Source organism: Elephas maximus, chromosome 9 (genome assembly GCF_024166365.1).
Source record: "Elephas maximus indicus isolate mEleMax1 chromosome 9, mEleMax1 primary haplotype, whole genome shotgun sequence".
Lineage (NCBI taxonomy): Eukaryota > Metazoa > Chordata > Mammalia > Proboscidea > Elephantidae > Elephas > Elephas maximus.
The window spans coordinates 46,173,507-46,196,134 of record NC_064827.1 but is presented as its reverse complement, the minus strand read 5'-3'; the positions used below and the strand labels follow the sequence as shown (position 1 = coordinate 46,196,134).

Below are 22,628 nucleotides of genomic sequence, written 5' to 3'. Positions count from 1 at the left end.
AAACCAAACACTAAATAATCTACCAAAAATTAAAACAAATTGCACACATATAAGGCTTTGGTTACCTTAAGCAACGTCGTTTCCTTTTTATTTATTTAAAAAATTTTCATACCAGAGAATCACAAATCTTCCTGGAGGCATCACGACCACGATGCTGGACTACTAACAAAAGTTAATTTTACAAATAGCTGCTAATGTTTGTGGTATACCCGTTGGTTGTTAGCTAAAGGTAAAGTAAAACAATATGAGACCCACTAAAAGGAAGCAAAACAAAATAATAGCAGCTAAAATCAGGGACTCTGGATACAACCTAGCTGGATTCAAATCTGGTTCTGGCACTTATTGTCTTGGGCAAGTTATCCATCTCTATGTCTCAGTTTCTTCATCGATAAAATGGGGAATAACAGCAGTATCTCTTCAAAGGGTTGTTGTGAAAGTTAGAGTTGATAAGTGCAAAGTCCTTAGAATAATGCCTGACATGTAACGAACGCTCAAGTGTATCAATTGTTGCTATGATGTTGTCAAGTTTAGCATTCTCCATGCTTCTGAATATCAGGGACGGATTACCCAATAAGCAAGGTACACATGGGCTTAATTGTATTTACTTACTAACCTGTAGTGAACAATTTCACCTGGGTTTCACTGTGCACCACAGATTAGTAAGTAAACACAAATTAAGCCTGTGCATACCTTGCTTACTGTAAACCAGTGCACACCATGCTTACTGGTTAACCCACCCCTGCATCTGATGAAGAAATTGATCATGGGGAAACTGGCATTAATAAGGTAGCTGAAATAAGTGAATACCTCGCACCACAGTCAACCCTTGAGATGTGGCCAAACTGAGGAGAAACTGAAAACTCACGGTTTAAGTGAGCACTTGATGAGGTAAACAGTGAGGAAAAAAAAAATCCTAAAAGGACAAATTGAAACAGATTTTGTCAGGATGTACTTACTTGAGGGCTCCTCCTTTGTAGAAAAAAAAAGACTTCAGAAACATCGATGTTTCTATGTGTACCATGTACGATGTACATGTTTTTATATTCAACCGAGGTTTACCCAATAACATTTTTAGTTGTTCAAAAATAGATAGAAAATAACATTCATTCAGATAATCTGGTCTTGTCTTTTATAAGGGAAATCTTGGAATAAAATAAATTTAAAATAACTTGATCACTGATAGTAGTCCACATCATTCTCAAAGTCGAGACACCCTTCTTCAGTTTAGTCAAGCTTATCAGATTCCATTTTCCCACAATGTTTAAATAATAATAACCCCTACTTCCTTCCTAGTCTTTTTCTCCTGCCTTTCTTTCTTACAGTAATGAAAAATCTACCACCAGAAGCCTGCATAAGTAGAAGTCAGAAATCAGAAACTTGGAGGGATAGGCAACCAGCTATCTGGCCAGTTTAGTAGTGAATAACATAATCCCTGTACACAACTGAAGAAAGGTCTATTTCCTGCTCTTTAGGATCTTAACTTTCTAAGTTCCTCTCTGTATAACTTTCAGCTACTCAGATCTCTCATTTTTTCTAAAAAAAACAAAACCCAAACAACAATAATAAAAATTCTATGTTGATAACACGCCTCAATTATAACTGGCAGGGTCTGATTTCACTGTCTCTTTGGTATTGTTGCTGACATTCTCAGATAATTGTAAACTAGGTCTCAAAGGTTCTATAGCCCAGTTTCCTTAAGCCCACTAGCAAGTATACCAGACATTCAAAGGAAGCTGTGAATACACAGCCTGGCTGCCTCCAGATTAATCAGAATTAGATTCATAACAGATAAACTAAAGGTGAAATAATTTTAAAATGAAAGTTTAGAACTTTATTTACAAACCAATTACACAAAGCCCATTATAAATGACCAACACCTAGTAGAACAACATGTTAAAAACCACCAGAAGCAACCCGAATTCCTCTTAGTTAACTACCATTACCCATTGCCGCTGAGTAAATTCCAACTCATAGTGATCCTACAGGACAGAGTAGAGCTGCCCCACACGGTTTGCATTCCAACTGCCAACCTTTTGGTTAGCAGCCGAGCTCTAAACTATTGTGCCGCCAGGGCTCCATAATTGTGCCTTGTCGTCCAGTTTCTAATGTCCTCTAATTCTTATTAAAATTTCCTGGGGAAATTTCCTTTTCATCTTCTCCCAGGATTCTGACAACATCCAGGATATGTCAAGTATAAGCGTAATCAGCTTTAGGTCCAAAGCTGTTCTGATACTGTAGTACTTTTAGTCTAAAGGGCTTTTTTTTTTTTTTTTTGAGAAACATTAAATATTATAAAAGTAATACGTATTCATTATACAAGTAAATACAATAAAAATAAGAAAATAAAAGTCACCTATAATCCCACCACCAGAGACAACTACTGCAAACATTTTGGAGTATTTCATTACAAACTTTTTTCTACATACAAGCAACAAATAATCGAAACCCAAAATTTAAAAAACAATGCCACTTATTAGCTCCAAAAAACGTAAAATACTAAGGTATAAATCTAAGAAAATATGTAGAGAATGTGTATGCTGAAAACTACAAAATTCTGATGAAAGAAATTAAAGACTTAAATAAATGGAGAGACATACTGTGTTCATCCACTGAAAGATTCAATATAGTAGAGTCAATTCTCCTCACAGTGATTTACAGATTTCACAAAATACCAGTTAAAATCCCATCAGGATTTTTTCGTAGCTAGATACAACCTGATTCTAAAATTTATATGAAAAAGGAAAGAACTAGGATAGGTAAAGCAATTTTGAACAGGAGAAAAAAGTTGGAGGAATCACACTACCTGATTTTAAGACTTACTATAAAGCCTCCGTAATCAAGACAGTGTGGTACTGGCGAAAGGATAGACACAAAGTCAATGGAACAGAATAGAGAAATTGATTCACATAAATATGGCCATTTGATCTTTGACAAAGATGCAAAAACAATGGAGAAAGGACAGTCTTTTCAACAAATTGTGTTGGAACAATTGGTTGTTCATATATAAAACAATGAACCTTGATCTAAACCTCACATCTTACACAGAGATTAACTCAAAATGGATCACAGATCAAAATGTAAAATATAAAACTATAAAATATTTTGACGAATACATAGGAGAACATCTTTGTGACCTTTGGGCAAAGAGTTCTTAGATATGACACCAAAGACATGATCCATAAAAGAAAAAAATTGATCAAATGGACTTCACCAAAACTGAAAACTTCTACTCTGTCAAAGACATGGTTTTAATTTGCATTTCCCTAATATCTAATAATGTTGAACATCTTTTCATGTGCTTATTTGCCACCCTTGTATCTTCTCAGGCATTTATTTTTCTATTTTGAGAGTTCTTTCTGTATTTGAAATATGCCTTTTATTGGATTTGTGATTTGCAAATATTTTCTCCCCGTCTGTAGCTTGTCTTTTCATTCTCTCAACACTGTCTTTAGCAGAAGTTTTAAAATCCTATCTTCACACACACACATACACACACTCTGAAATAAAATCCAAATATAAAGGAAAATACTTTTACCACTTGTTACATACTTTACTTTTTTCCCTTCCCTCCTCTCCTATTTTAGTCTATTAAAGAATGTTGGACAGTAAGCAGCAAAAAGATTATTCGGGTCATGTCAAAAGAATTCAAACGCCAACCTGAAGAGGTTTCCACTGGTCAAAGACGGGACAATTTCAGCACCAGAAAGAATAAAAATGTCAATAGACTAAAACACACACAGAAAAATGTTTAAATAGATGAACTCATAATGATACCAAAACAAATAAACAAGCTAACAACCTTCCTTATTGGTTACTTTTTTTTTTTCCTCAGTTTTTTTTTTATTAACTTTTATTGAGCTTCAGGTGAAGGTTTACAAATCAAGTCAGTCTGTCACATATAAGTTTATATACATCTTACTCCATACTCCCCCTTGCTCTCCCCCTAATGAGTCAGCCCTCCTTTCTGACAATTTTGCCAGCTTCCCACTCTCTCCACCCTCCCATCGCCCCTCCAGACAGGAGATGCCAACACAGTCTCAAGTGTCCACCTGATATAATTAGCTCACTCTTCATCAGCATCTCTCTCCCACCCACTGTCCAGTCCCTTTCATGCCTGAGGAGTTGTCTTCGGGGATGGTTCCTGTCCTGTGCCAACAGAAGGTTTGGGGACCATGACCGCCGGGATTCCTCTAGTCTCAGTCATACCTTTAAGTATGGTCTTTTTATGAGAATTTGGGGTCTGCATCCCACTGATCTCATGCTCCCTCAGGGACTGTCTGTTATGCTCCCTGTCAGGGCAGTCATCGATTGTGGCCGGGCACCAACTAGTTCTTCTGGTCTCAGGATGATGTAGGTCTCTGGTTCATGTGGCCCTTTCTGTCTCTTGGGCTCATAGTTATCGTGTGACCTCGTTGTTCTTCATTCTCCTTTGATCCAGGTGGGTTGAGACCAATTGATGCATCTTAGATGGCCGCTTGTTAGCATTTAAGACCCCAGACACCACGTTTCAAAGTGGGATGCAGAATGTTTTCCTAATAGAATTATTTTGCCAATTGACTTAGAAGTCCCCTTAAACCATGGTCCCCAAACCCCCGCCCTTGCTCCGCTGACCTTTGAAGCATTCATTTTATCCCAGAAACTTCTTTGCTTTTGGTCCAGTCCAATTGAGCTGACCTTCCATGTATTGAGTGTTGTCCTTCCCTTCACCTAAAGCAGTTCTTATCTACTAATTAATCAATAAAAAAACCCTCTCCCTCCCTCCCTCCCCACCTCGTAACCACAAAAGTATGTGTTCTTCTCAGTTTTTACTATTTCTCAAGATCTTATAATAATGGTCTTATACAATATTTGTCCTTTTGCCTCTGACTAATTTCGCTCAGCATAATGCCTTCCAGGTTCCTCCATGTTATGAAATGTTTCACGGATTCGTCACTGTTCTTTATCGATGCGGAGTATTCCATTGTGTGAATATACCACAATTTATTTAACCATTCATCCATTGATGGACACCTTGGTTGCTTCCAGCTTTTTGCTATTGTAAACAGAGCTGCAATAAACATGGGTGTGCACAATATCTGTTTGTGTGAAGGCTCTTGTTTCTCTAGGGCATATTCCGAGGAGTGGGATTTCTGGGTTGTATGGTAGTTCTATTTCTAACTGTTTAAGATAACGCCAGATAGATTTCCAAAGTGGTTGTACCATTTTACATTCCCACCAGCAGTGTATAAGAGTTCCAATCTCTCCGCAGCCTCTCCAACATTTATTATTTTGTGTTTTTTGGATTAATGCCAACCTTGTTGGAGTGAGATGGAATCTCATCGTAGTTTTAATTTGCATTTCTCTAATGGCTAATGATCGAGAGCATTTTCTCATGTATCTGTTAGCTGCCTGAATATCTTCTTTAGTGAAGTGTGTGTTCATATCCTTTGCCCACTTCTTGATTGGGTTGTTTGTCTTTTTGTGGTTGAGTTTTGACAGCATTATATAGATTTTAGAGATCAGGGGCTGGTCGGAGATGTCATAGCTGGAAATTCTTTCCCAGTCTGTAGGTGGTCTTTTTACTCTTTTGGTGAAGTCTTTAGATGAGCATAGGTGTTTGATTTTTAGGAGCTCCCAGTTATCTGGTTTCTCTTCATCATTTTTGGTAATGTTTTGTATTCTGTTTATGCCTTGTATTAGGGCTCCTAAGGTTGTCCCTATTTTTTTCTTCCATGATCTTTATCGTTTTAGTCTTTATGTTTAGGTCTTTGATCCACTTGGAGTTAGTTTTTGTGCTTGGTGTGAGGTATGGGTCCTGTTTCATTTTTTTGCAAATGGATATCCAGTTATGCCAGCACCATTTGTTAAAAAGACTATTTTCCCCAATTAAGTGACACTGGGTCTTTGTCAAATATCAGCTGCTCATATGTGGATGGATTTATATCTGGGTTCTCAATTCTGTTCCACTGGTCTATGTGCCTGTTGTTGTACCAGTACCAGGCTGTTTTGACTACTGTGGCTGTATAATAGGTTCTGAAATCAGGTAGAGTGAGGCCTCCCATTTTCTTCTTCTTTTTCAGTAATCCTTATTGGTTACTTTTGAAGAATTATTTTGAAAATTGGTAGATGAAGGGGGTAAAAAATCAAGCATTTATCCTGCTTTCCTTTAGGAAAGTGCCTCAGGATAACCAAATAGTTGATTTGGGGAAGTTTCTCTTTATTGAAGTGTTCCAGTTCTAGCTAATAAATGGAGAAAAAGATCTGGTTGAGAACTTCTGGATTTATGATCTATAAATGAGTCACAATTCAAAGACACTGTGGCACAAGTGTATAAGAGGACATGAATAAGGATATTCATTGAAGCACTGTTTGTAACAGAAAAAATTTTGGGAAAAAGCCTAAATGTCAATCAACACAAAAGAGATAAATTACATACAGACAAGCAATGAAATATTAAACAAGAGCCACATATGAGAACACAGACACATCTCAAATACAACATGCAATAAAAACTAGTTGTAGATGGATACTTACACAGTATAAGACAACTGATATAAAGTTTAAAAGTATGTAAAACAATAAGCTTTTTTGTTTATAGATATATGCATATTGAGTAGAAGTATAAAAACACAATAGGGATGGCCAGCACCAATTTGTAGAGTGGTTTTCTCTGGGGAGGAAAATGCGATCACACAGGGGGTTTAACAGGGATTTTGGCCTTTTCTGTTTTATTTCTTAAAAGAGACACAGAGAGAGAGAGAAACAGAGAGAAAGAGAGAGAGGAAGAAAGAGTAAGACTGTGCAAGCAAGCAAGCTTAATGTATGGCAAATGTTAAGATCTGATTAAACTGGGAAGTGGATTCTTGGGTTGCTATTACTATTACTATATATTATCTTATTCTGTATGTTTGAAAATTCCATAATAAAAATAAAATCACATATTTTGACACCTTAAGCACAGAAATTTAGCATATTTTTATTTCTTTCTCTTCTTTGAACAAAAGGTTTAGCCCTGGTGGCACAATGGTGAAAGTGCTTGGCTGCTAACCTAAAGGTCAGTGGTTTGAACCCACCAGCCGCTCTGTGGGAGAAAAGACCTGGCAACCTGCTCCCATAAAGATTGCTATTAGGTGTTGTTCAGTTGGTTCCAACTCATAGTGAACCCACGTAGTACAGAACAAAACCCTGCCTGGTTCTACACCATCCTTAAAATTGTTATGCTTGGGCCTGTTGTTGCAGCCACTGTGTCAATCCACTTCCTTGAGGGTCTTCCTCTTTTTCCCTGACCCTCTACTTTACCAAGCATGATGTCCTTCTCCAGGGACTGGTCCCTCCTGATAACATGTCCAAAGTATGCGAGATGAAGTCCTGCCATCCTTGCTTCTAAGGAGCATTCTGGCTGTACTTTTCCACGACACATTTGTTTGTTCTTCTGGCAGTCAACATCACAATTCAAAGGCATCAATTCTTCTTTGGTCTTTATACATCGTCCAGCTTTTGAATGCATATGAAGGGGCTGAAAACACCATATCCTGGGTCACTACATCTTAGTCCTTAAAGTGACACCATTGCTTTTTAACACTTTAAAGAGGTCTTTTGTAGCAGATTTGCTTAATACAATGAGTCATTTGATTTACTGACTGCTGCTTCCATGGGCGATGATTGTGGATCCAAGTAAAATGAAATTCTTTACAACTTCAATCTTTTCTCCGTTTAACATGATGTTGTTTACTGGTCCAATTGTGAGGATTTTTGTTTTCTTAATGTTGAAGTGAAATCCACAGTGAAGGCTGCAGTCTTTAATCTTTATCAATAAGTGCTTGAAGTCTTCTTCACTTTAAGCAAGCAAGGTTGTATCATCTGCATATTGCAGGTTGTTAATGAGTCTTTGGTCTTTATCAATAAGTGCTTCAAGTCCTCTTCACTTTAAGCAAGCAAGTTACATATTGCAGGTTGTTAGTCTTCCTCCAATCCTGATGCCATGTTCTTCTTCATATAGTCCAGCTTCTCGGATAATTTGCTCAGCATACAGATTAAGTATGGTGAAAGGATACAATCCTGACGCACATCTTTCCTGATTTTAAAACACACTGTATTCCCTTGTTCTATTCAAGTGCCTGTCTCTTGGTCTACGTACAGGAACCTCATGAGCACAATTAAGTGTTCTGGAATTCCCATTCTTTGTAATGTTATCCATAATTTGTTACGATCCATTTAGTTGAATGCCCTTGCATAGTCAATGAAACACAGTTAAACATCTTTCTGGTATTCTCTGCTTTCAGCCAGGTTCCATCTGACATCAGCAATGATATCCCTTGTTCCAGGTCCTCTTCTGAATCAGCTTGAATTTCTGGCAGTTCCCTGTTGATGTACCGCTGCAATCGCTTTTGAATGATCTTCAGAAATATTTCACTTGTGTGTGATAGTAATGATATTGTTCGATAATTTCTGCATTTTGTTGGATCACCTTTCTTGGGAATAGGCATAAATATGGATCTCTTCCAGTTGGTTGGCCAGGTAGCTGTCTTCCAAATCTCTTGGCATAGACGAGTGAGTGCTTTCAGAGCTGCATCGTTTGTTGAAACATCTCAACCATAAAGATTACAGCCTACGGGAAGTTCCATTTTGTCACACTGGGTCATGATGAGTCGAAATAAGACTCGATGGCACAAAACAACCAACAGTAATCCATATCATTGTAATTTTTAAATTGTATTTATTTTTCAAGAATTATTTCTAAGAATTTCTATTTTGTTTAAAAACAGCTTAGCAAGAAGCATTCAGACAAGTGGTCTATGCTTTCTTGGTTTCACTGTTCATTGTTGCTAATTTTATTCCTTTTCTTTCCCATTAAATTCACAAATGAACGATAGCTTGGCTAGATCATCTTTTTCCCTCAGAAGTCTCTAGTGACTTCTCCGCTGCCTTCTGCAATTTAGTATTGCACGGGATAAGTTTGATGTTAACCTATTTGTGTGTGGAAATGTGTATAATGCGTTTCTTTGCTGTCTGGATGTTTGTATGATTCTGGAGGAGGGGGTGTGAATTCAGAAATTTCAGTAGCATATGTCTAGAGTTGGGTCTTTTTTCTTCCTCATATTGAGTGTGTGCGCTTTTGGTCAGAAAACTAATCCTGACAGCTCAAGAAAATTTTCTTTTATCATTTTGCTTTGGATTGCTTCTCCTTTATCTTTTTTATTCACATTCCTGAAACTTCCATTACACTTATATCAGAGCTCCTGAATTTTTCCTAAATGTCTCTTTTCCTTTTTTTCATAATATTAGCCAGTTGTTTCCTTTTCTTTCCCCTTTTCATCCTTAAGAGAATTTCTTTAGGTAATTCGGTTTCCCAAAAATTCGAATCTATTGCTCACCTTCTCCACTGTGTTTTTAACTCAGTAATCATGTCTTCAATCCGAAAACAATTCCTGTTTTAAACTGTTCTCTTTCCATAGCACAATGACTACTCAAATCTTACTTTAAAATTTTTACTGTAGTGAAATATATATAACAAAACATTTCAACCATTTTTACATGTACAAGTCAGTGACATTAATTCTTTTCACTGTGTTGTGCAATAATCACCACTATCCATTTCCAATTTTTTTCATTATGTACCCCTTAAGCAATCATCCTCCATTCCCCCTTTCACCTACTCCTGGTAACCACTAATAAACTTTGGTCTCTATTCATTTGTCTATTCTGGATATTTTATATAAGTAGGATCATACGATATTTGTCCCTTTGTGCCTGACATTTCACTCAGCATAGTCTTTTCAAGGTTCATCCATGTTGTAGCATGTGCCAGGGTTTCATTAATCTTTACAGCTGAATGAGTTCTCCTTTTAAAAATAAACTTTTGAGTTGTTAAAAATGTTTTAGCATACAACTGATATTTAAGACAGTAATTTTTTTCCTAGCACCAAATATTTTAAAAGGGACTGAAGTGAAATATGTTTATGAATCATTTGCTCTCATTGCAATTAAAAATCTGACTTAAAAGGGTGACTCTTCATCTAGCTGGCACTAACTTTTTGTTTATGGGGATGGAAAATATGGCAATGGATATTGGTGATGGTTGTAGAACATGATTAATGTAGCTCGTATCACTGAAATGTACAAAATACAAATGCTAAATTGGCAAATGTAGTGTTATCTATATTTTTTTACAACAATTTAAAGAAGAAGAAAAAGAAAACCTTATGGAGTACATTTCTACTCTGATACACATGGGGTTGTCATGAGTGGGAACTGACTCAATGGAAACTGGTTTTAATATATGGAGAAATTATCTTCTCATTTAAAATAAAAAAGAGAAAAAAGTGATTCAAGTGCTGAGCTTCCCACAACCAGACGGCATTTTATTCTTGCACACAATGGTTAAATTAAAGGAGCTACTTAACTCAAAAAGAACATTTCAAGACTTATGCTGAAGTACAATGCTGTCAGTGATAGGATAATATCCATATGCCTACAAGGAAGACCAGTTAATATGACTATTATTCAAATTTACACACCAACCACTAAGGCCAAAGATGAAGAAATTGAAGGTTTTTACCAACTTCTGCTTTCTGAAATTAATTAAACATGCAATCAGGATGCATTGATAATTACTAGTGATTGGAACGTGAAAGTTGGAAACAAAGAAGAAGGACTGGTAGTTGGAAAATATGGCCTTGGTGATACGAATGATACCAGAGAGCTCATGATAGAAGTTTGCAAAACCAACGACTTCTTCATTTCAAATACACTATACACGTGGACCTCACCAGATGGAATACACATGAATCAAATAGACTACATTTGTGGAAAGAGACAACGGAAAAGCTCAATATCATCAGTCAGAATAAGGCCAGGGGCCAATTGCAGAACAGACCATCAATTGCTCATATGTAAGTTCACGCTGAAGCTGAAGAAAATTAGAACAAGTCCATGAAAGCCAAAGTACGACCTTGAATATATCCCACCTGAATTTAGAGACCATGTCAAGGACAGATTTGATGTGTTGAACACTAATGACCGAAGACCAGACAAGCTGTGGAATGACATCAAGAATATCATGCATGAAGAAAGCAAGAGGTTATTAAAGAGACAGGAAAGAAAGAAAAGACCAAAATGGATGTCAAAAGAGACTCTGAAACTTGCTCTTGAACACTGAGTAGCTAAAGTAAAAGGAAGAAACTATGAAGTAAAAGAGCTGAACACAAGATTTCAAAGGGTGGCTCGAGAAGGCAAAGTGAAGTATTATAATGACACGGGCAAAGACCTGGAGATAGAAAACCAAAAGGAAAGAACACTCTTGGCATTTCTCAAGGTGTAAGAACTGAAGAAAAATTCAAGCCTTGAGCTGCAATACTGAAGAATTCTAGAGGGAAAATATTAAATGATGCAGGAAGCATCAAAAGAAGATGGAAGGGATACATAGAGTCACTGTACCAAAAAGAATTAGTTAATGTTCAACCATTTCAGAAGGTAGCATACGATCAAGGACCGATGGTACTCAAGGAACAAGTCCAAGCTGCACTGGAGGCACTGGCGAAAAACAAGGCTCCCGGATTTGACAGAATACCAGTTGATATTTTTCAGTAAACGGATGCAGCACTGGAAATGCTCACTCATCTATGCCAAGAAATTTGAAAGACAGCTACCTGGCCAACTGACTGGAAGAGATCTGTATTTATGCCTATTCCCAAGAAAACTGATTCAACTTAATGTGGAAATTATCAAACAATATCATTAATATCACACACAAGTAAAATTTTGCTGAAGATCATTCAAAAATGGTTGCAGCGGTATATCAACAGGAAACTGCCAGAAATTCAAGCCAATTCAGAAGAGGACGTGGAGCCAGGGATATCACTGCTGATGTCAGATGGGTCCTGGCTGAAAACACAGAACACCAGAAACATGTTTACTGTGTTTTATTGACTCTGCAAGGGCATTCAACTGTGTGGATCATAACAAATTATGGGTAACATTGCAAAGAATGCGAATTCCAGAATACTTAATTGTGCTTATGAGGAACCTGTAGATAGATCCAGAGGCAGTCATTTGAACAGAATAAGGGAATATCGCACACTTTATAGTTAGGAAAGGTGTGTGTCAGGGTTGTACCCTTTCACCATACCTATTCAGTCTGTATACTGAGCAAATAATCTGAGAAGCTGGACTGTATCAAGATGAACAGGGCATCAGGATTGGATGAAGACTCTGTGTTATGCAGATGACAGAACCATGCTTGCTGAAAGTAAGGAGGACTTGAAGCATGTACTGATGATCATCAAAGACTACAGCCTTCAGTATGGATTATACCTCAATATTAAGAAAACAAAATCCTCAGAACTGGACCAATAAGCAGTATCATGATAAATGGAGAAAAGACTGAAGTTGTCAAGGATTTTATTTTACTTGGATTCACAATCAACACCCATGGAAGCAGCAATCAAGAAATCAAAAGTCGCACTGCACTGGGCAAATCTGCTGCAAAAGACCTCTTTAAAGTGTTAAATAGCAAAGATGTCCCCCTGAAGAGTAAGGCGCACCTGATCCAAGCCATGGTGTTATCAATTACCTCATACGCATCTGAAAGCTGAAGAATGAATAAGGAAGACCAAAGAAGAACTGATGCCTTTGAACATTGTGTTGGCAAAGATTACTGAATATACTATACACTGCCAAAAGAACATACAAATCTGTCTTGGAAGAAGTACAACCAGAAACAAGGATGGCAAGACTGTGACTCACATACTTTGAACACCTCTCAGGAGAGATCCGCCCCTGGAGTAGGACATCATGCTTGGTAAGGTAGAGAGACATGAAAAAGAGGAAGGCCCTCAATGAGATGGACTGACACATTGGCCGCAACAACGGGCTAAAACATAGCAATGTGATTGTGAGGATGGTGCAGGACCAGGCAGTGTTCTGCTGTACACAGGGTTGCTATGAGTCAGAACCTACTCAACAGCACCTAATAACAACAACTTTATATGCACTGGGGTCACGGACTGAGTAAGGAATTTGAGAAAAAGCTTCTTAAGAAAGGGATGCATTTTAGGAGGTTTAGGTTTCAATCATACCTGATATTCATTAACTCAGTCATTATGCTTTAATGAAAAAGAGGGACAATCTCAATGATCAATAAACTGTCGAGGCTTGGATGGTCTTTCATGAGCAACACAGTTCTACGGTATCACAGAATAGGTTCTGTGGCTGGAAATTAACATTTAGTGCTGCTTTCCTGATCCTAGGAGAGTCTTTCAAGAGCTGAAAAACAAAGCTATAATTTATATTTATTTGAAAATTATTTTTTCTCTATCTGTTTTATAATACATATTTTCATATTTTAAATATCATGAGTTCTGTACCAAAGTTGCTTATTAGGTCTATAACATCTGTGGGTTTAAGACAGAAACTTGAGAGATTCTCTGAGCAGGAGTTAAACTGATGCCCCCTAGAAAGTCAGGAAGCCTTCTCCAGGTACGTTCAGGAAGTGTAGCTTCACTTGAGCTGTGAGAATTTAGGCATGTCAACTTTTGAAAAATGGGAGTAATAGTACTTAGTTCATATGGTGGTTGAGAGGATTAAATAAACGACTTTGGCTCAATTACAAATACTCACTGAGGACCATTTACTATACGCCAGTATTAGATGCTGAGGATATAACAGTGAACAAAGTAAACAAAGCCTATCCCCCTCACCCCCACCCTACAGGTAATACTCTCAGCACGGTGCTCAAAACATAGTAAGTACTCAATAAATTACAGCTGTTATTATCTTGGGAATGTCCAACATATCTCACAGAATGACTGTGTGTGAAAGCTAAATGTGCACAAACTCTTTAGAATTCTCTGTATATTGAAATATTGTTGTAGGAGGAGAGAATTTATGCCAGATTCAGAATTGGGATTCTTTCCCACACTACAGGTTCTTGTCTTTTGTAAGGCGCCAACGAAGCAGGTTGACTTTAGTAGGTCCTGAGCCATCTTTCTAACCACTACATTATAAAATTCTTAGATTTCAACCAAATACTTTAACACAGGTAATTAATGAATGAGCTGTCTTCCAAGCAGAGTTCAGGACAGAGTCTTTCATTACAGCAAGAATATGAAACAACTCATCAGTTCTTGTTATAAATTATCTTTGCACATATATATTTAGTATCCCGGCATAAGAGAAGTCCATGATGCGGCTATGGGAACGTATAGTGTAGAAGTGGAAGTTTCTCGATCTCCTCAATTTATAAGAAATCAGGGCATCTGTAGTTACCCAGGGCTTCAGATGTCGTCTGTGAATAAGCAGAAAGTCCCATAGGTGGGAAAAATGAAAACGACAAAGAAGGGTAGCCAATAATATTGACAGAGAATATGAACCTTAAATAAACCAAAGATATTTATGTGGAGAGGGAGAAATAATGGTTTAGAAGAAGCCATGGCAAGTAAGGAGGAGGTTGATCCTGTTTCTTAATTCAGAGGTATGTGGGTCAAAGAAGAGTGAGCAGCAAGCATTTGAGAGGGTTGCAGGGAAAACAGTGTTTTCTGGGGAGGGCCAGGTTTCAAGGCAGATCTAAGCCATGTATGGGACTGGCTGGACTCAGGAAGTCCAAATACTTCCAGCAACCTGGAGCCAGAATGACTACGTTTCCAAATGAACCCTCCTGAACAACTTCTGGGGTGGGGAAGGACTATAAGCCTCTCTGGAAGGAGTCAGTGGAGTCTAGATTTGATTGGGCTGCAAGGGAATCTTATACCAGGTGGGCTAGAAACAGATCCAGTTAGTGTCCAGAACCTACAAAAAAACATTAGATCCTGGCAGATTTGGGAGAAAAGATGCTGCCTTCTCTGAAGTCAGCCACAGCCTAACCCTATCTTAAAAACATATACTCACTGGGGTTATTAATCCTCAAGGCCATTTTAGGAACAGGTTTAATATACATTAGATGCCAAAATTAAGTTAAAGACAATGCTATAGATTTTACTCACATCCGATTATATAACCTTTTAGAAGGCATTTTTAACTGCTCTGTACTACAGCTACTTAGTGTCTGATCCTCTTCTGTTATCACAGAGACATAAGATCATTTGTAAGAGCTCTTTAGAAAAAAGAAGTAAAACACATACTATTAAACGTAACGCCAGACTGGAAAATCTTTCTAAGAAAATTGTAATTGACAACTTAATGCAGACAGCAATAGTATAAAACTAAGACAATTTACGATTTATTATTTTTAAGACCTCATAAACATCTAAAAGTAAGTTTAAGCTACTTTGGAATGAAATTACAACTTGCACCTTGAGAATTAGAATATTTAACCTAAACAATCATACTCAATTTCACTAAAAAATAAAAATTAAAACAATAAGATATCATTTTCTCTTTATCTGACTGGTCAAAATTTTTAAACATCAATGATACTTAGATAACAGATAGATAATAGTCCTTCCCCTTCCCTAAATTTTTAAAGATGGATGAGAATGTGGAGAAATGAGCACTCTTTAATACTGCTGGTAGGGGATACCATTGGTACAATCTTTTAGAAGAGTAATTTGGCAATGTTTATCCAATTCCATATTTACACAATTCCATTTACAGAATTTGAATTACTGAAATACTTTTACACACACACACATACACACATACAGAGACACTACAGCACTGCTTGCTTAAAGAAAAAAACAAATGAAGAACAATCTAAATCTAAATGTACTGGTAGAGAAATGGCTGGATAAGCTGGTTCATTCATAAAATGGAATGAAGTAGTCATTAGAAAGGCAGCTCTTTAGGAGCTGATATGCAGAGCCAGCCATAAAGAATTAATTAGAAAAATATCAAGTTGTAGGAGAGTATGTATAGTATGTTTCTATTTTTATTTGTTAAAAAAAAAACCTTTTAAAAATTAAAATCAACCATTGCATACTATTTACAAGAGAAACAAAATACTCTGATTCATTTTCATTTGAAGTTGTTCTCAACAGAAATCCCTATTAATTTTTTGAGCAAAAGGCTATAGATACACTACAACATAAATAAAAATTAGAAAAATATTTGTGTTTTTATATCATGTCTTTGGGAAGTACAAATTAAAGGAAAAGGATTCTTACTATTTTGTTTTTTAAGTAGATAAGTAATGCTTGGAAAAATGAGACCATGTCCCTTAAACCAATTACGATAGGCACCTAGGTATGAGTATGAAAAATGACTTTGTACTGATTAGCTGGTAATATAAAATAAACATATGTTACTATGTAGTAAGAGATGCAATTAAGAGCTAAAATGACAGACACTTAATGAGACATTCATTAGGAGTTAGGAGTAAATTGAATGTAAAACTGTATTTTCCACATCAAAGCTGACTTACCTCAATAACCCTTCTGGTCTCTGAAATTCTTGTGACCAGAACACCAGACATGTTTACGGTATGATGCAAAATAATATCTAAAATAATGTTTTTAATGTGCTGCACATAACTGAAATGTCTTCTAAATTATTATTATTAGTTTTTAATCTAAAGAAAATGCTAAGATAAGCAGATTTAAAGTATTGGGTGGCTTATCCTTTTTGACTAAGACTGTCATACCAGTGAGAGCCATTAATAAGCAGCTTCAAGACAGGCTTCATATAGATATGTGCATACAACTGCTACCTGTCTATATATTTTCATCTATATATGCACGTATACAGACAAATTTTACATGTTTTTATTATATACCTCTTTAATCTCAACCTTTACTTGGCTAGCACATAAGCAAAGGGGCTTACAATAGTTATTGATGCTGCTAAACCATTCAGTAACCGCCCCACAGAGATATTAGAGCACTGCTTTACATGATTAGGGGCTATAGGAACATGGCTATCATTCCATATTGTAGTAAACATTCTTTTAGGTAGGCTGACTGATAGTTACAAACTGGCACACTGTCCCCAAAGCCGACAAATTAGTTATATGCAGAATACTCACATCAGCGTAGTGGCCTATCATATCACATCGGGCACATCGTTTTCTCCAGAAAGATCTTTTAAGACATCTGTGAGTGGAAGACATGGGCAAAGAACAGTCTAAGCAAAAGCGGGCTGGACAGGCATACTGGAGGTGTCCTCTCTCAGAGCAGAGGCAGCAGGGGCGGACTTTCTATTTGGCAGACAAACAGAAGATCTCTTTAGCAAAACATTTCAATCTCAAATAGTGGAAGATTAATTTTTGTTTTCCTATAAGATCCCATAATGAGTTATTTCTAATTTGAGGCCCCAGTGAAGGTTCAATCTTGAGCATGAATATAAAATCAAAATGTCTGAAATTAAAGCTTTAACACAAGCCGTCTATATACTGTGGTTGCCAAAAAGGCACGTGCACGTACTATCAGCTGGCACCTATTCTTAGGGACTGTTTTTTTGGGTCTCACAGGAACACTGACAAGGTGGAAGCATCTAAGAAGGAAAGCAGGATGATGAGGATCTGAAAGCTAAGTCATAAGAGGAACAGATACAGAAAGAAGCTCTTTTGCTTGGAGAGGCAAAGACTAAAATATCTGTCTCAAATATCTGAAAGACAGTTACTTGGAAGAGGGAGTAGGTCATGGAAGGAATGTTTGTTAACAGCTTATTATGTATCAGGCAATGTCTAAGAGCTTTAGTTCTATGTGGTTCCAAGAGTTGATGTATCTGCTTAACATAATTTATAACAATAAACGTTTATAAATACCTTTCTCTATCAGTGAAAATTACCCCAAAATATAAACAAGTTGACTTATAAAATAGAAGTTTTAGAAGTGAAAGGGGTCTCATGAATCATCTGATTCAATCCTCTCATATTATACACATAAAAAAACATAGGCAGAGAGGGTTAAATGACTTGGCCAAGGTCATACAACTAGCACTGGGAAGTTAAAACTGATCCCAGGTTTTTCTGACTCTAAGTTTATGGTTTCTTTAAACTATACTGGGTTGTGGGCTACATGAAATTTAACATGTATATTACAAAAGATTTGAATTCTAATGTTACAGGATTCCAACCCTATGATTTTATGATTTTTAATAACATGGAAAGAAACAGTACATATTTCACATACTTGTGGGAGGGGACAGTTTTTTGACAAATGGCCACATTTGTCACAGTTTCTACAGGTAACATTTTTGTTGGCTGAATAGTATCGATGGGTCCATCTTCCAGGTGATCTGCTATTACCTATCTGGGCCTAAAAGGAAAAAAAAAAAAAAAATTAAGGAAAAAAACTACTTTCAGCTAATAAAAAGTCTAATCCCTCTCTATTTAAAGGCAGTTGTCAATGAGAAGAGTAAAGAAACATCAAACTTCAAATCAGTTACATCACCTTGATAAGGCAAGAGAATAAACAGTCATTGTCTCTTCAATAGGATTCCTGGTGGCGCAGTGGTTAAAGCACTGGGCTGTTAACCAAAAGGTTGGCGGTTCAAACCTACCAGCCACTACGCGGGAGAAAGACGTGGCAGTCCACTTTCATAAAGATTTATAGCCTTGGAAACCCTATGGGGCAGTTCTACTCTGTTCTACAGGGTCACTATGAGGCAGAACAGACTTAACGGCAGTGGGTTTTTTGGTTTACTGAATTTTAGGACCTAGCACAGGGAACTCTGCACTCTCTTAAAAGGAGGTAGAAAAACTTAAAAGGGGTACCATGAAGATAACTCTACTTTTTTTTGTCCACTCCACTTCCCATTCTTTTACACTTCTTTTCCTTATGGCTCCCCTTCTTTTACCTCTCTCTCTTTTTATGGTTCAGGTCTAGTAGGCGTACCGATACATGTCATTTAGACCTTCTGGTGCCATTCAGAGCCAAAGGCAATGCTAAGTTCTATCTCTGAATATATAACATATTTTTCAGAATGAGAAGCCTGCTTAAATTTTTTCATGGGATACTGTTTTCACGATTTTGCCTACTGTAAAATTATAAAACTCCATAGCTACTGAATACATTACTTCTTTTGAATAGCCCAAGGTTACTGCCTACAAAACCAGATTATAACTTATAACAGGGAAGGAGATTGTCTCCTTCCACTGGAGTTTTTTTTTTTTTTTTTAAGATTCATTCTGCCTACACAGTGATCCAATTCTAGCCATCCCATATTCCAGCACAAATTTAGTATCTCAAAAGAGAATATTAGGCAAAGCATATGGAATATCTCTAGAGGGATATGTAAACCCCAGCGATGCTTTTATCTTGTTTAGTAGAATTCCATCTTTGAAAAAACTTTCATTTCTTACTTGTTATCCTATTAAACTGGCCAAGTAGACCCCAAGGAGATACATTCTAGATCTCTCTTGAAGCTTTTCTTCTACCAAATTGTAAAATTATTCTCTTTTCTAGCATCTGCCACGATTAAGGTTAATAATTGACAAACACCTGCCACATTCTAAATATAGACTAACCATTTCCTTCCACTGAAGAAGTGGTTATTTCCAGTGTTGGTCTTTAGTGGTACCAGGCCATATAGGCTGAAGAGGACTCACCATGGCAGAGCAGAAACAGAAGGGAAAGGGGACTAAAGGGGGCTGAACCAGGCTTCTGAAAAGTTAAATCAGCCTTTCTTATAAGCCACTTGGATCACTACTATTTAAAAACAAACAAAACTTTATTAATCTTCTAGAAGTTATCATAATAAAATAAAAGGAAAATATGAATCAAAGGAAATTATCGAACTATTACTCAGAATTTAAAAACGATCTGATTTTACCTCAACGTCTTTGTCACTGATGAACCAGTTTACACCATCTTCTTCTACAAAACAAATGGAGAGCTATTTCATTAACTTGAAATTTTTTGAGAACTGTAATTTGAGTTACACTTAAAAATTATATACTAAAAAGAAAACTGACTAAAAATACTATTATTTTGCCTGAGCTACAATACTGGGTATTATAAATCCATGTTACTCAGTCTTGGCATCTTTAAAGTATTTATAGATTGACTATTCAATTTGTTGGTACTCAAGTTAGACCCCCCAGAGGTAGTGAAAAATCTGGATACTCTTAAGCTTTTATCTTAGCTCCGTTATTAGTTGCATGAATCAGAACAAATCACTTAACCTCTATGAGCCTCAATTTCCTTACCTATGAAATAGGGATACCAGCATTTGCCCTGTCTACCTCAAAAATACTATTGGAGAAGATATACGGAAGTCTTAAAAAATCATCAAACTCTATAAAAATTTAAAAAATCAGTATCAGCTGTGTCCACTAGCTTTCCATTGTGGTTGACTTCCATTCTAACAGTCAAAAAAATTAGATTTTGATTACTATCTCATTATTAGGGCTAGGCACTTAGCACTGCATTTTATAACATCAAAAAAAAAAAAAAGAATAAAGGAGGCCAAATATCCAGAAACCACTAAGCTAAAAATGCAATTGTAAAAACCTAGAGGGGGGAAAAAAACCCCAAACTACATTTTTCCGTATCCCCTGTTTCCGTCTCTTTATACTGCTGCTTTTACAGACTTGTAAATGGCTGCTATTCCTTTGGTTCATCCATGGCCAAGGTAGAAGGGACCTAGGACTAATGCAGAAGCTAAGGTGTAAACAAAGGACTGAAAGATTCTTCTTCTCCTCCCAAGCAAAGTTAAGATTTCCTTCTTCTACTTTACTACTGTCCTCTAGCTCAAAAACACAAATTGAGCTTGATTCATTTCCTTGAAAGGAATTTTGAAGAGACATGAAGAAATCTACATTTTCCCAGGCCTAGCAGTAGCGTCTAGAGATACATTCTAAAATAAAATACTTTTACTAAAAAAACCAAGAGGCTGCTTTACAAAAAAGACCAATCCATAGGAAAACAAAGGTGCTGTGCTGATGATTATTTTCTTTGTAAAATTTGGTGGCTGCACCCCATATACTGAGAATGAAGAACACATTAAACAGCAGCAGTCTCTATTCCTTCATCATCGCCACCCACACTATTATTCTTCATTCAAATGAGCCATCTAAGGAGCATGCTTTGCTTTAACTTTCAAAGCTATCTTTTGTATCTCAACATCCTTCATCATTAAAATTCAAAATGACCTCTTGAAATTAATTATATAATTGACTTAATATTGTTCTTAAAAAATGAAATGCAAAATAGCAACTGTTATTCACCTCTCCCGACATAAACCTGCAAATGAGCAGAGAATAGTGAAAAAAGGGAAGGTCTGAGGAAGAAAGGTTAACTCCATTTAGATTGTTTTAACATTCCTACAGCAATATTCTAGGTTATATACTAACAACAAGCTACAGTGTATTCTTATTGTAGAAAATGCATCAACAAGTACACAAAATAGATCTCAATTACAGATAAGCCAGTGCTTCTCAAGTGGTAAATTAAGCAAAAACACCATCAGGAAAACAAAACAACTTGTGGCCCTACCCTAAGGCTCCAGTTTTGGCTTACTGGTGATGACAGCTGACCCCTGCCCTTGCTCTTTTACCTATCCTATTTGCTTCTAAATCCCAACTCAACGAAAGCCTTGTCTGGTGTAACTCATTTGAACGGCTGCACACAGCCCATTTTCCACTATTTCCACCATTGTTCCACTGGGTATAAGACTTGGCAGAAACCCAGGTTCTAGTCTGAACTCTGCCTCTCATTTGCTGTATGGTGTTGGGCAGCTTACTTACCCTCTGGGTCTGTATAATAATGAGTTTACATTAAATGAAATTAATGGTACCTTCTAGTCCTATGTTTCTGTGATTCTATCAAATTTTCTTTCATTACTGGGATCAAATACATTGTTACTTAGTCTACTTTACATAAATCCTCCAGGCCCTTGCAGTCAGCAATGGGTGCTTGCCGTAAAGACAATTCTAGAGGGCCCAGAGCACTCATCTTCCATGCACCTACCACCCGATGCCACAGAATGTAAGATGGGACTACGCCAAAATGTAAATTAAGACTGCCCTAAGGATGTCTAATATCAATTCTTAGCTGCTTTATAGCCTTGATCTTGCTGTTCTCCAGGACTGTGATTCTTTTAAGACTTCAGAGTTGTGATCACAGCAATAGTTAATAACTCTTCCTTTGCATTAAATCAACTCCGTTTAACAGACATCTATTAAAAGGTTACAATGAATAAGGTGCTATAGGGTACGCAAAGATAAATAAGAGCGTATAGCCTGACAGAATGTAAGACAAAGAAAAGACCAAACAAATGCTATAAATTAAGAGGAAGGAATAGCTTATATCTGAATTTAAGGGAAATTAGAGAGAAAAAGTCACAGAAATCTGGGCTGTAAAAGAAAGTTTGGATAGGAAATTTAAAACAAATTTTTTTATTGAGGCATAATTTACATATGATACCCATTTAAAAAACATAGTATGACGCCCTTTGACAAATATACCTGTGCAAACACCACAAAAATCAAGATACAGAACATTTCCATCACCCCAAAATGTAGCACTGTATACATCTGCAGTCAATGCCCCATCCTAGGCAATCAGTGATTCGCTTTTTGTCATGACAGATTTGTTTTGCCTGTCCGAGAACCTCATATATAGGGAATCATACATGATGTACCATTTTATGTCTGGCTTCTTTCACTCTGGATATTTTTCAGATTCATCCATGATGCTGGGTTGTTGATCTGTTCCTTTCTTATTACTGAGCAGTATTCCATAATATGGATATAACACCGTTTGTTTAGCTGTTAA

The 22,628-nt window shown here is 36.8% G+C and overlaps 1 protein-coding gene across 2 annotated transcripts in view; it reads right to left on the bottom strand.

Moving 5' to 3' along the window:
* ZCCHC7 (zinc finger CCHC-type containing 7) overlaps positions 1-22,628 on the bottom strand; it is a 272,556-nt gene that overhangs the window by 37,276 nt on the left and 212,652 nt on the right. For both annotated transcript variants that reach the window (XM_049896565.1, XM_049896566.1), the window contains exons 3-5: positions 19,684-19,727; positions 18,042-18,167; positions 16,934-17,104 (exon numbers count right to left, since the gene is read on the bottom strand). In XM_049896565.1, coding sequence (XP_049752522.1) covers positions 16,934-17,104; positions 18,042-18,167; positions 19,684-19,727 — 341 coding nt within the window. The remainder of the gene's footprint in view (positions 1-16,933; positions 17,105-18,041; positions 18,168-19,683; positions 19,728-22,628) is intronic.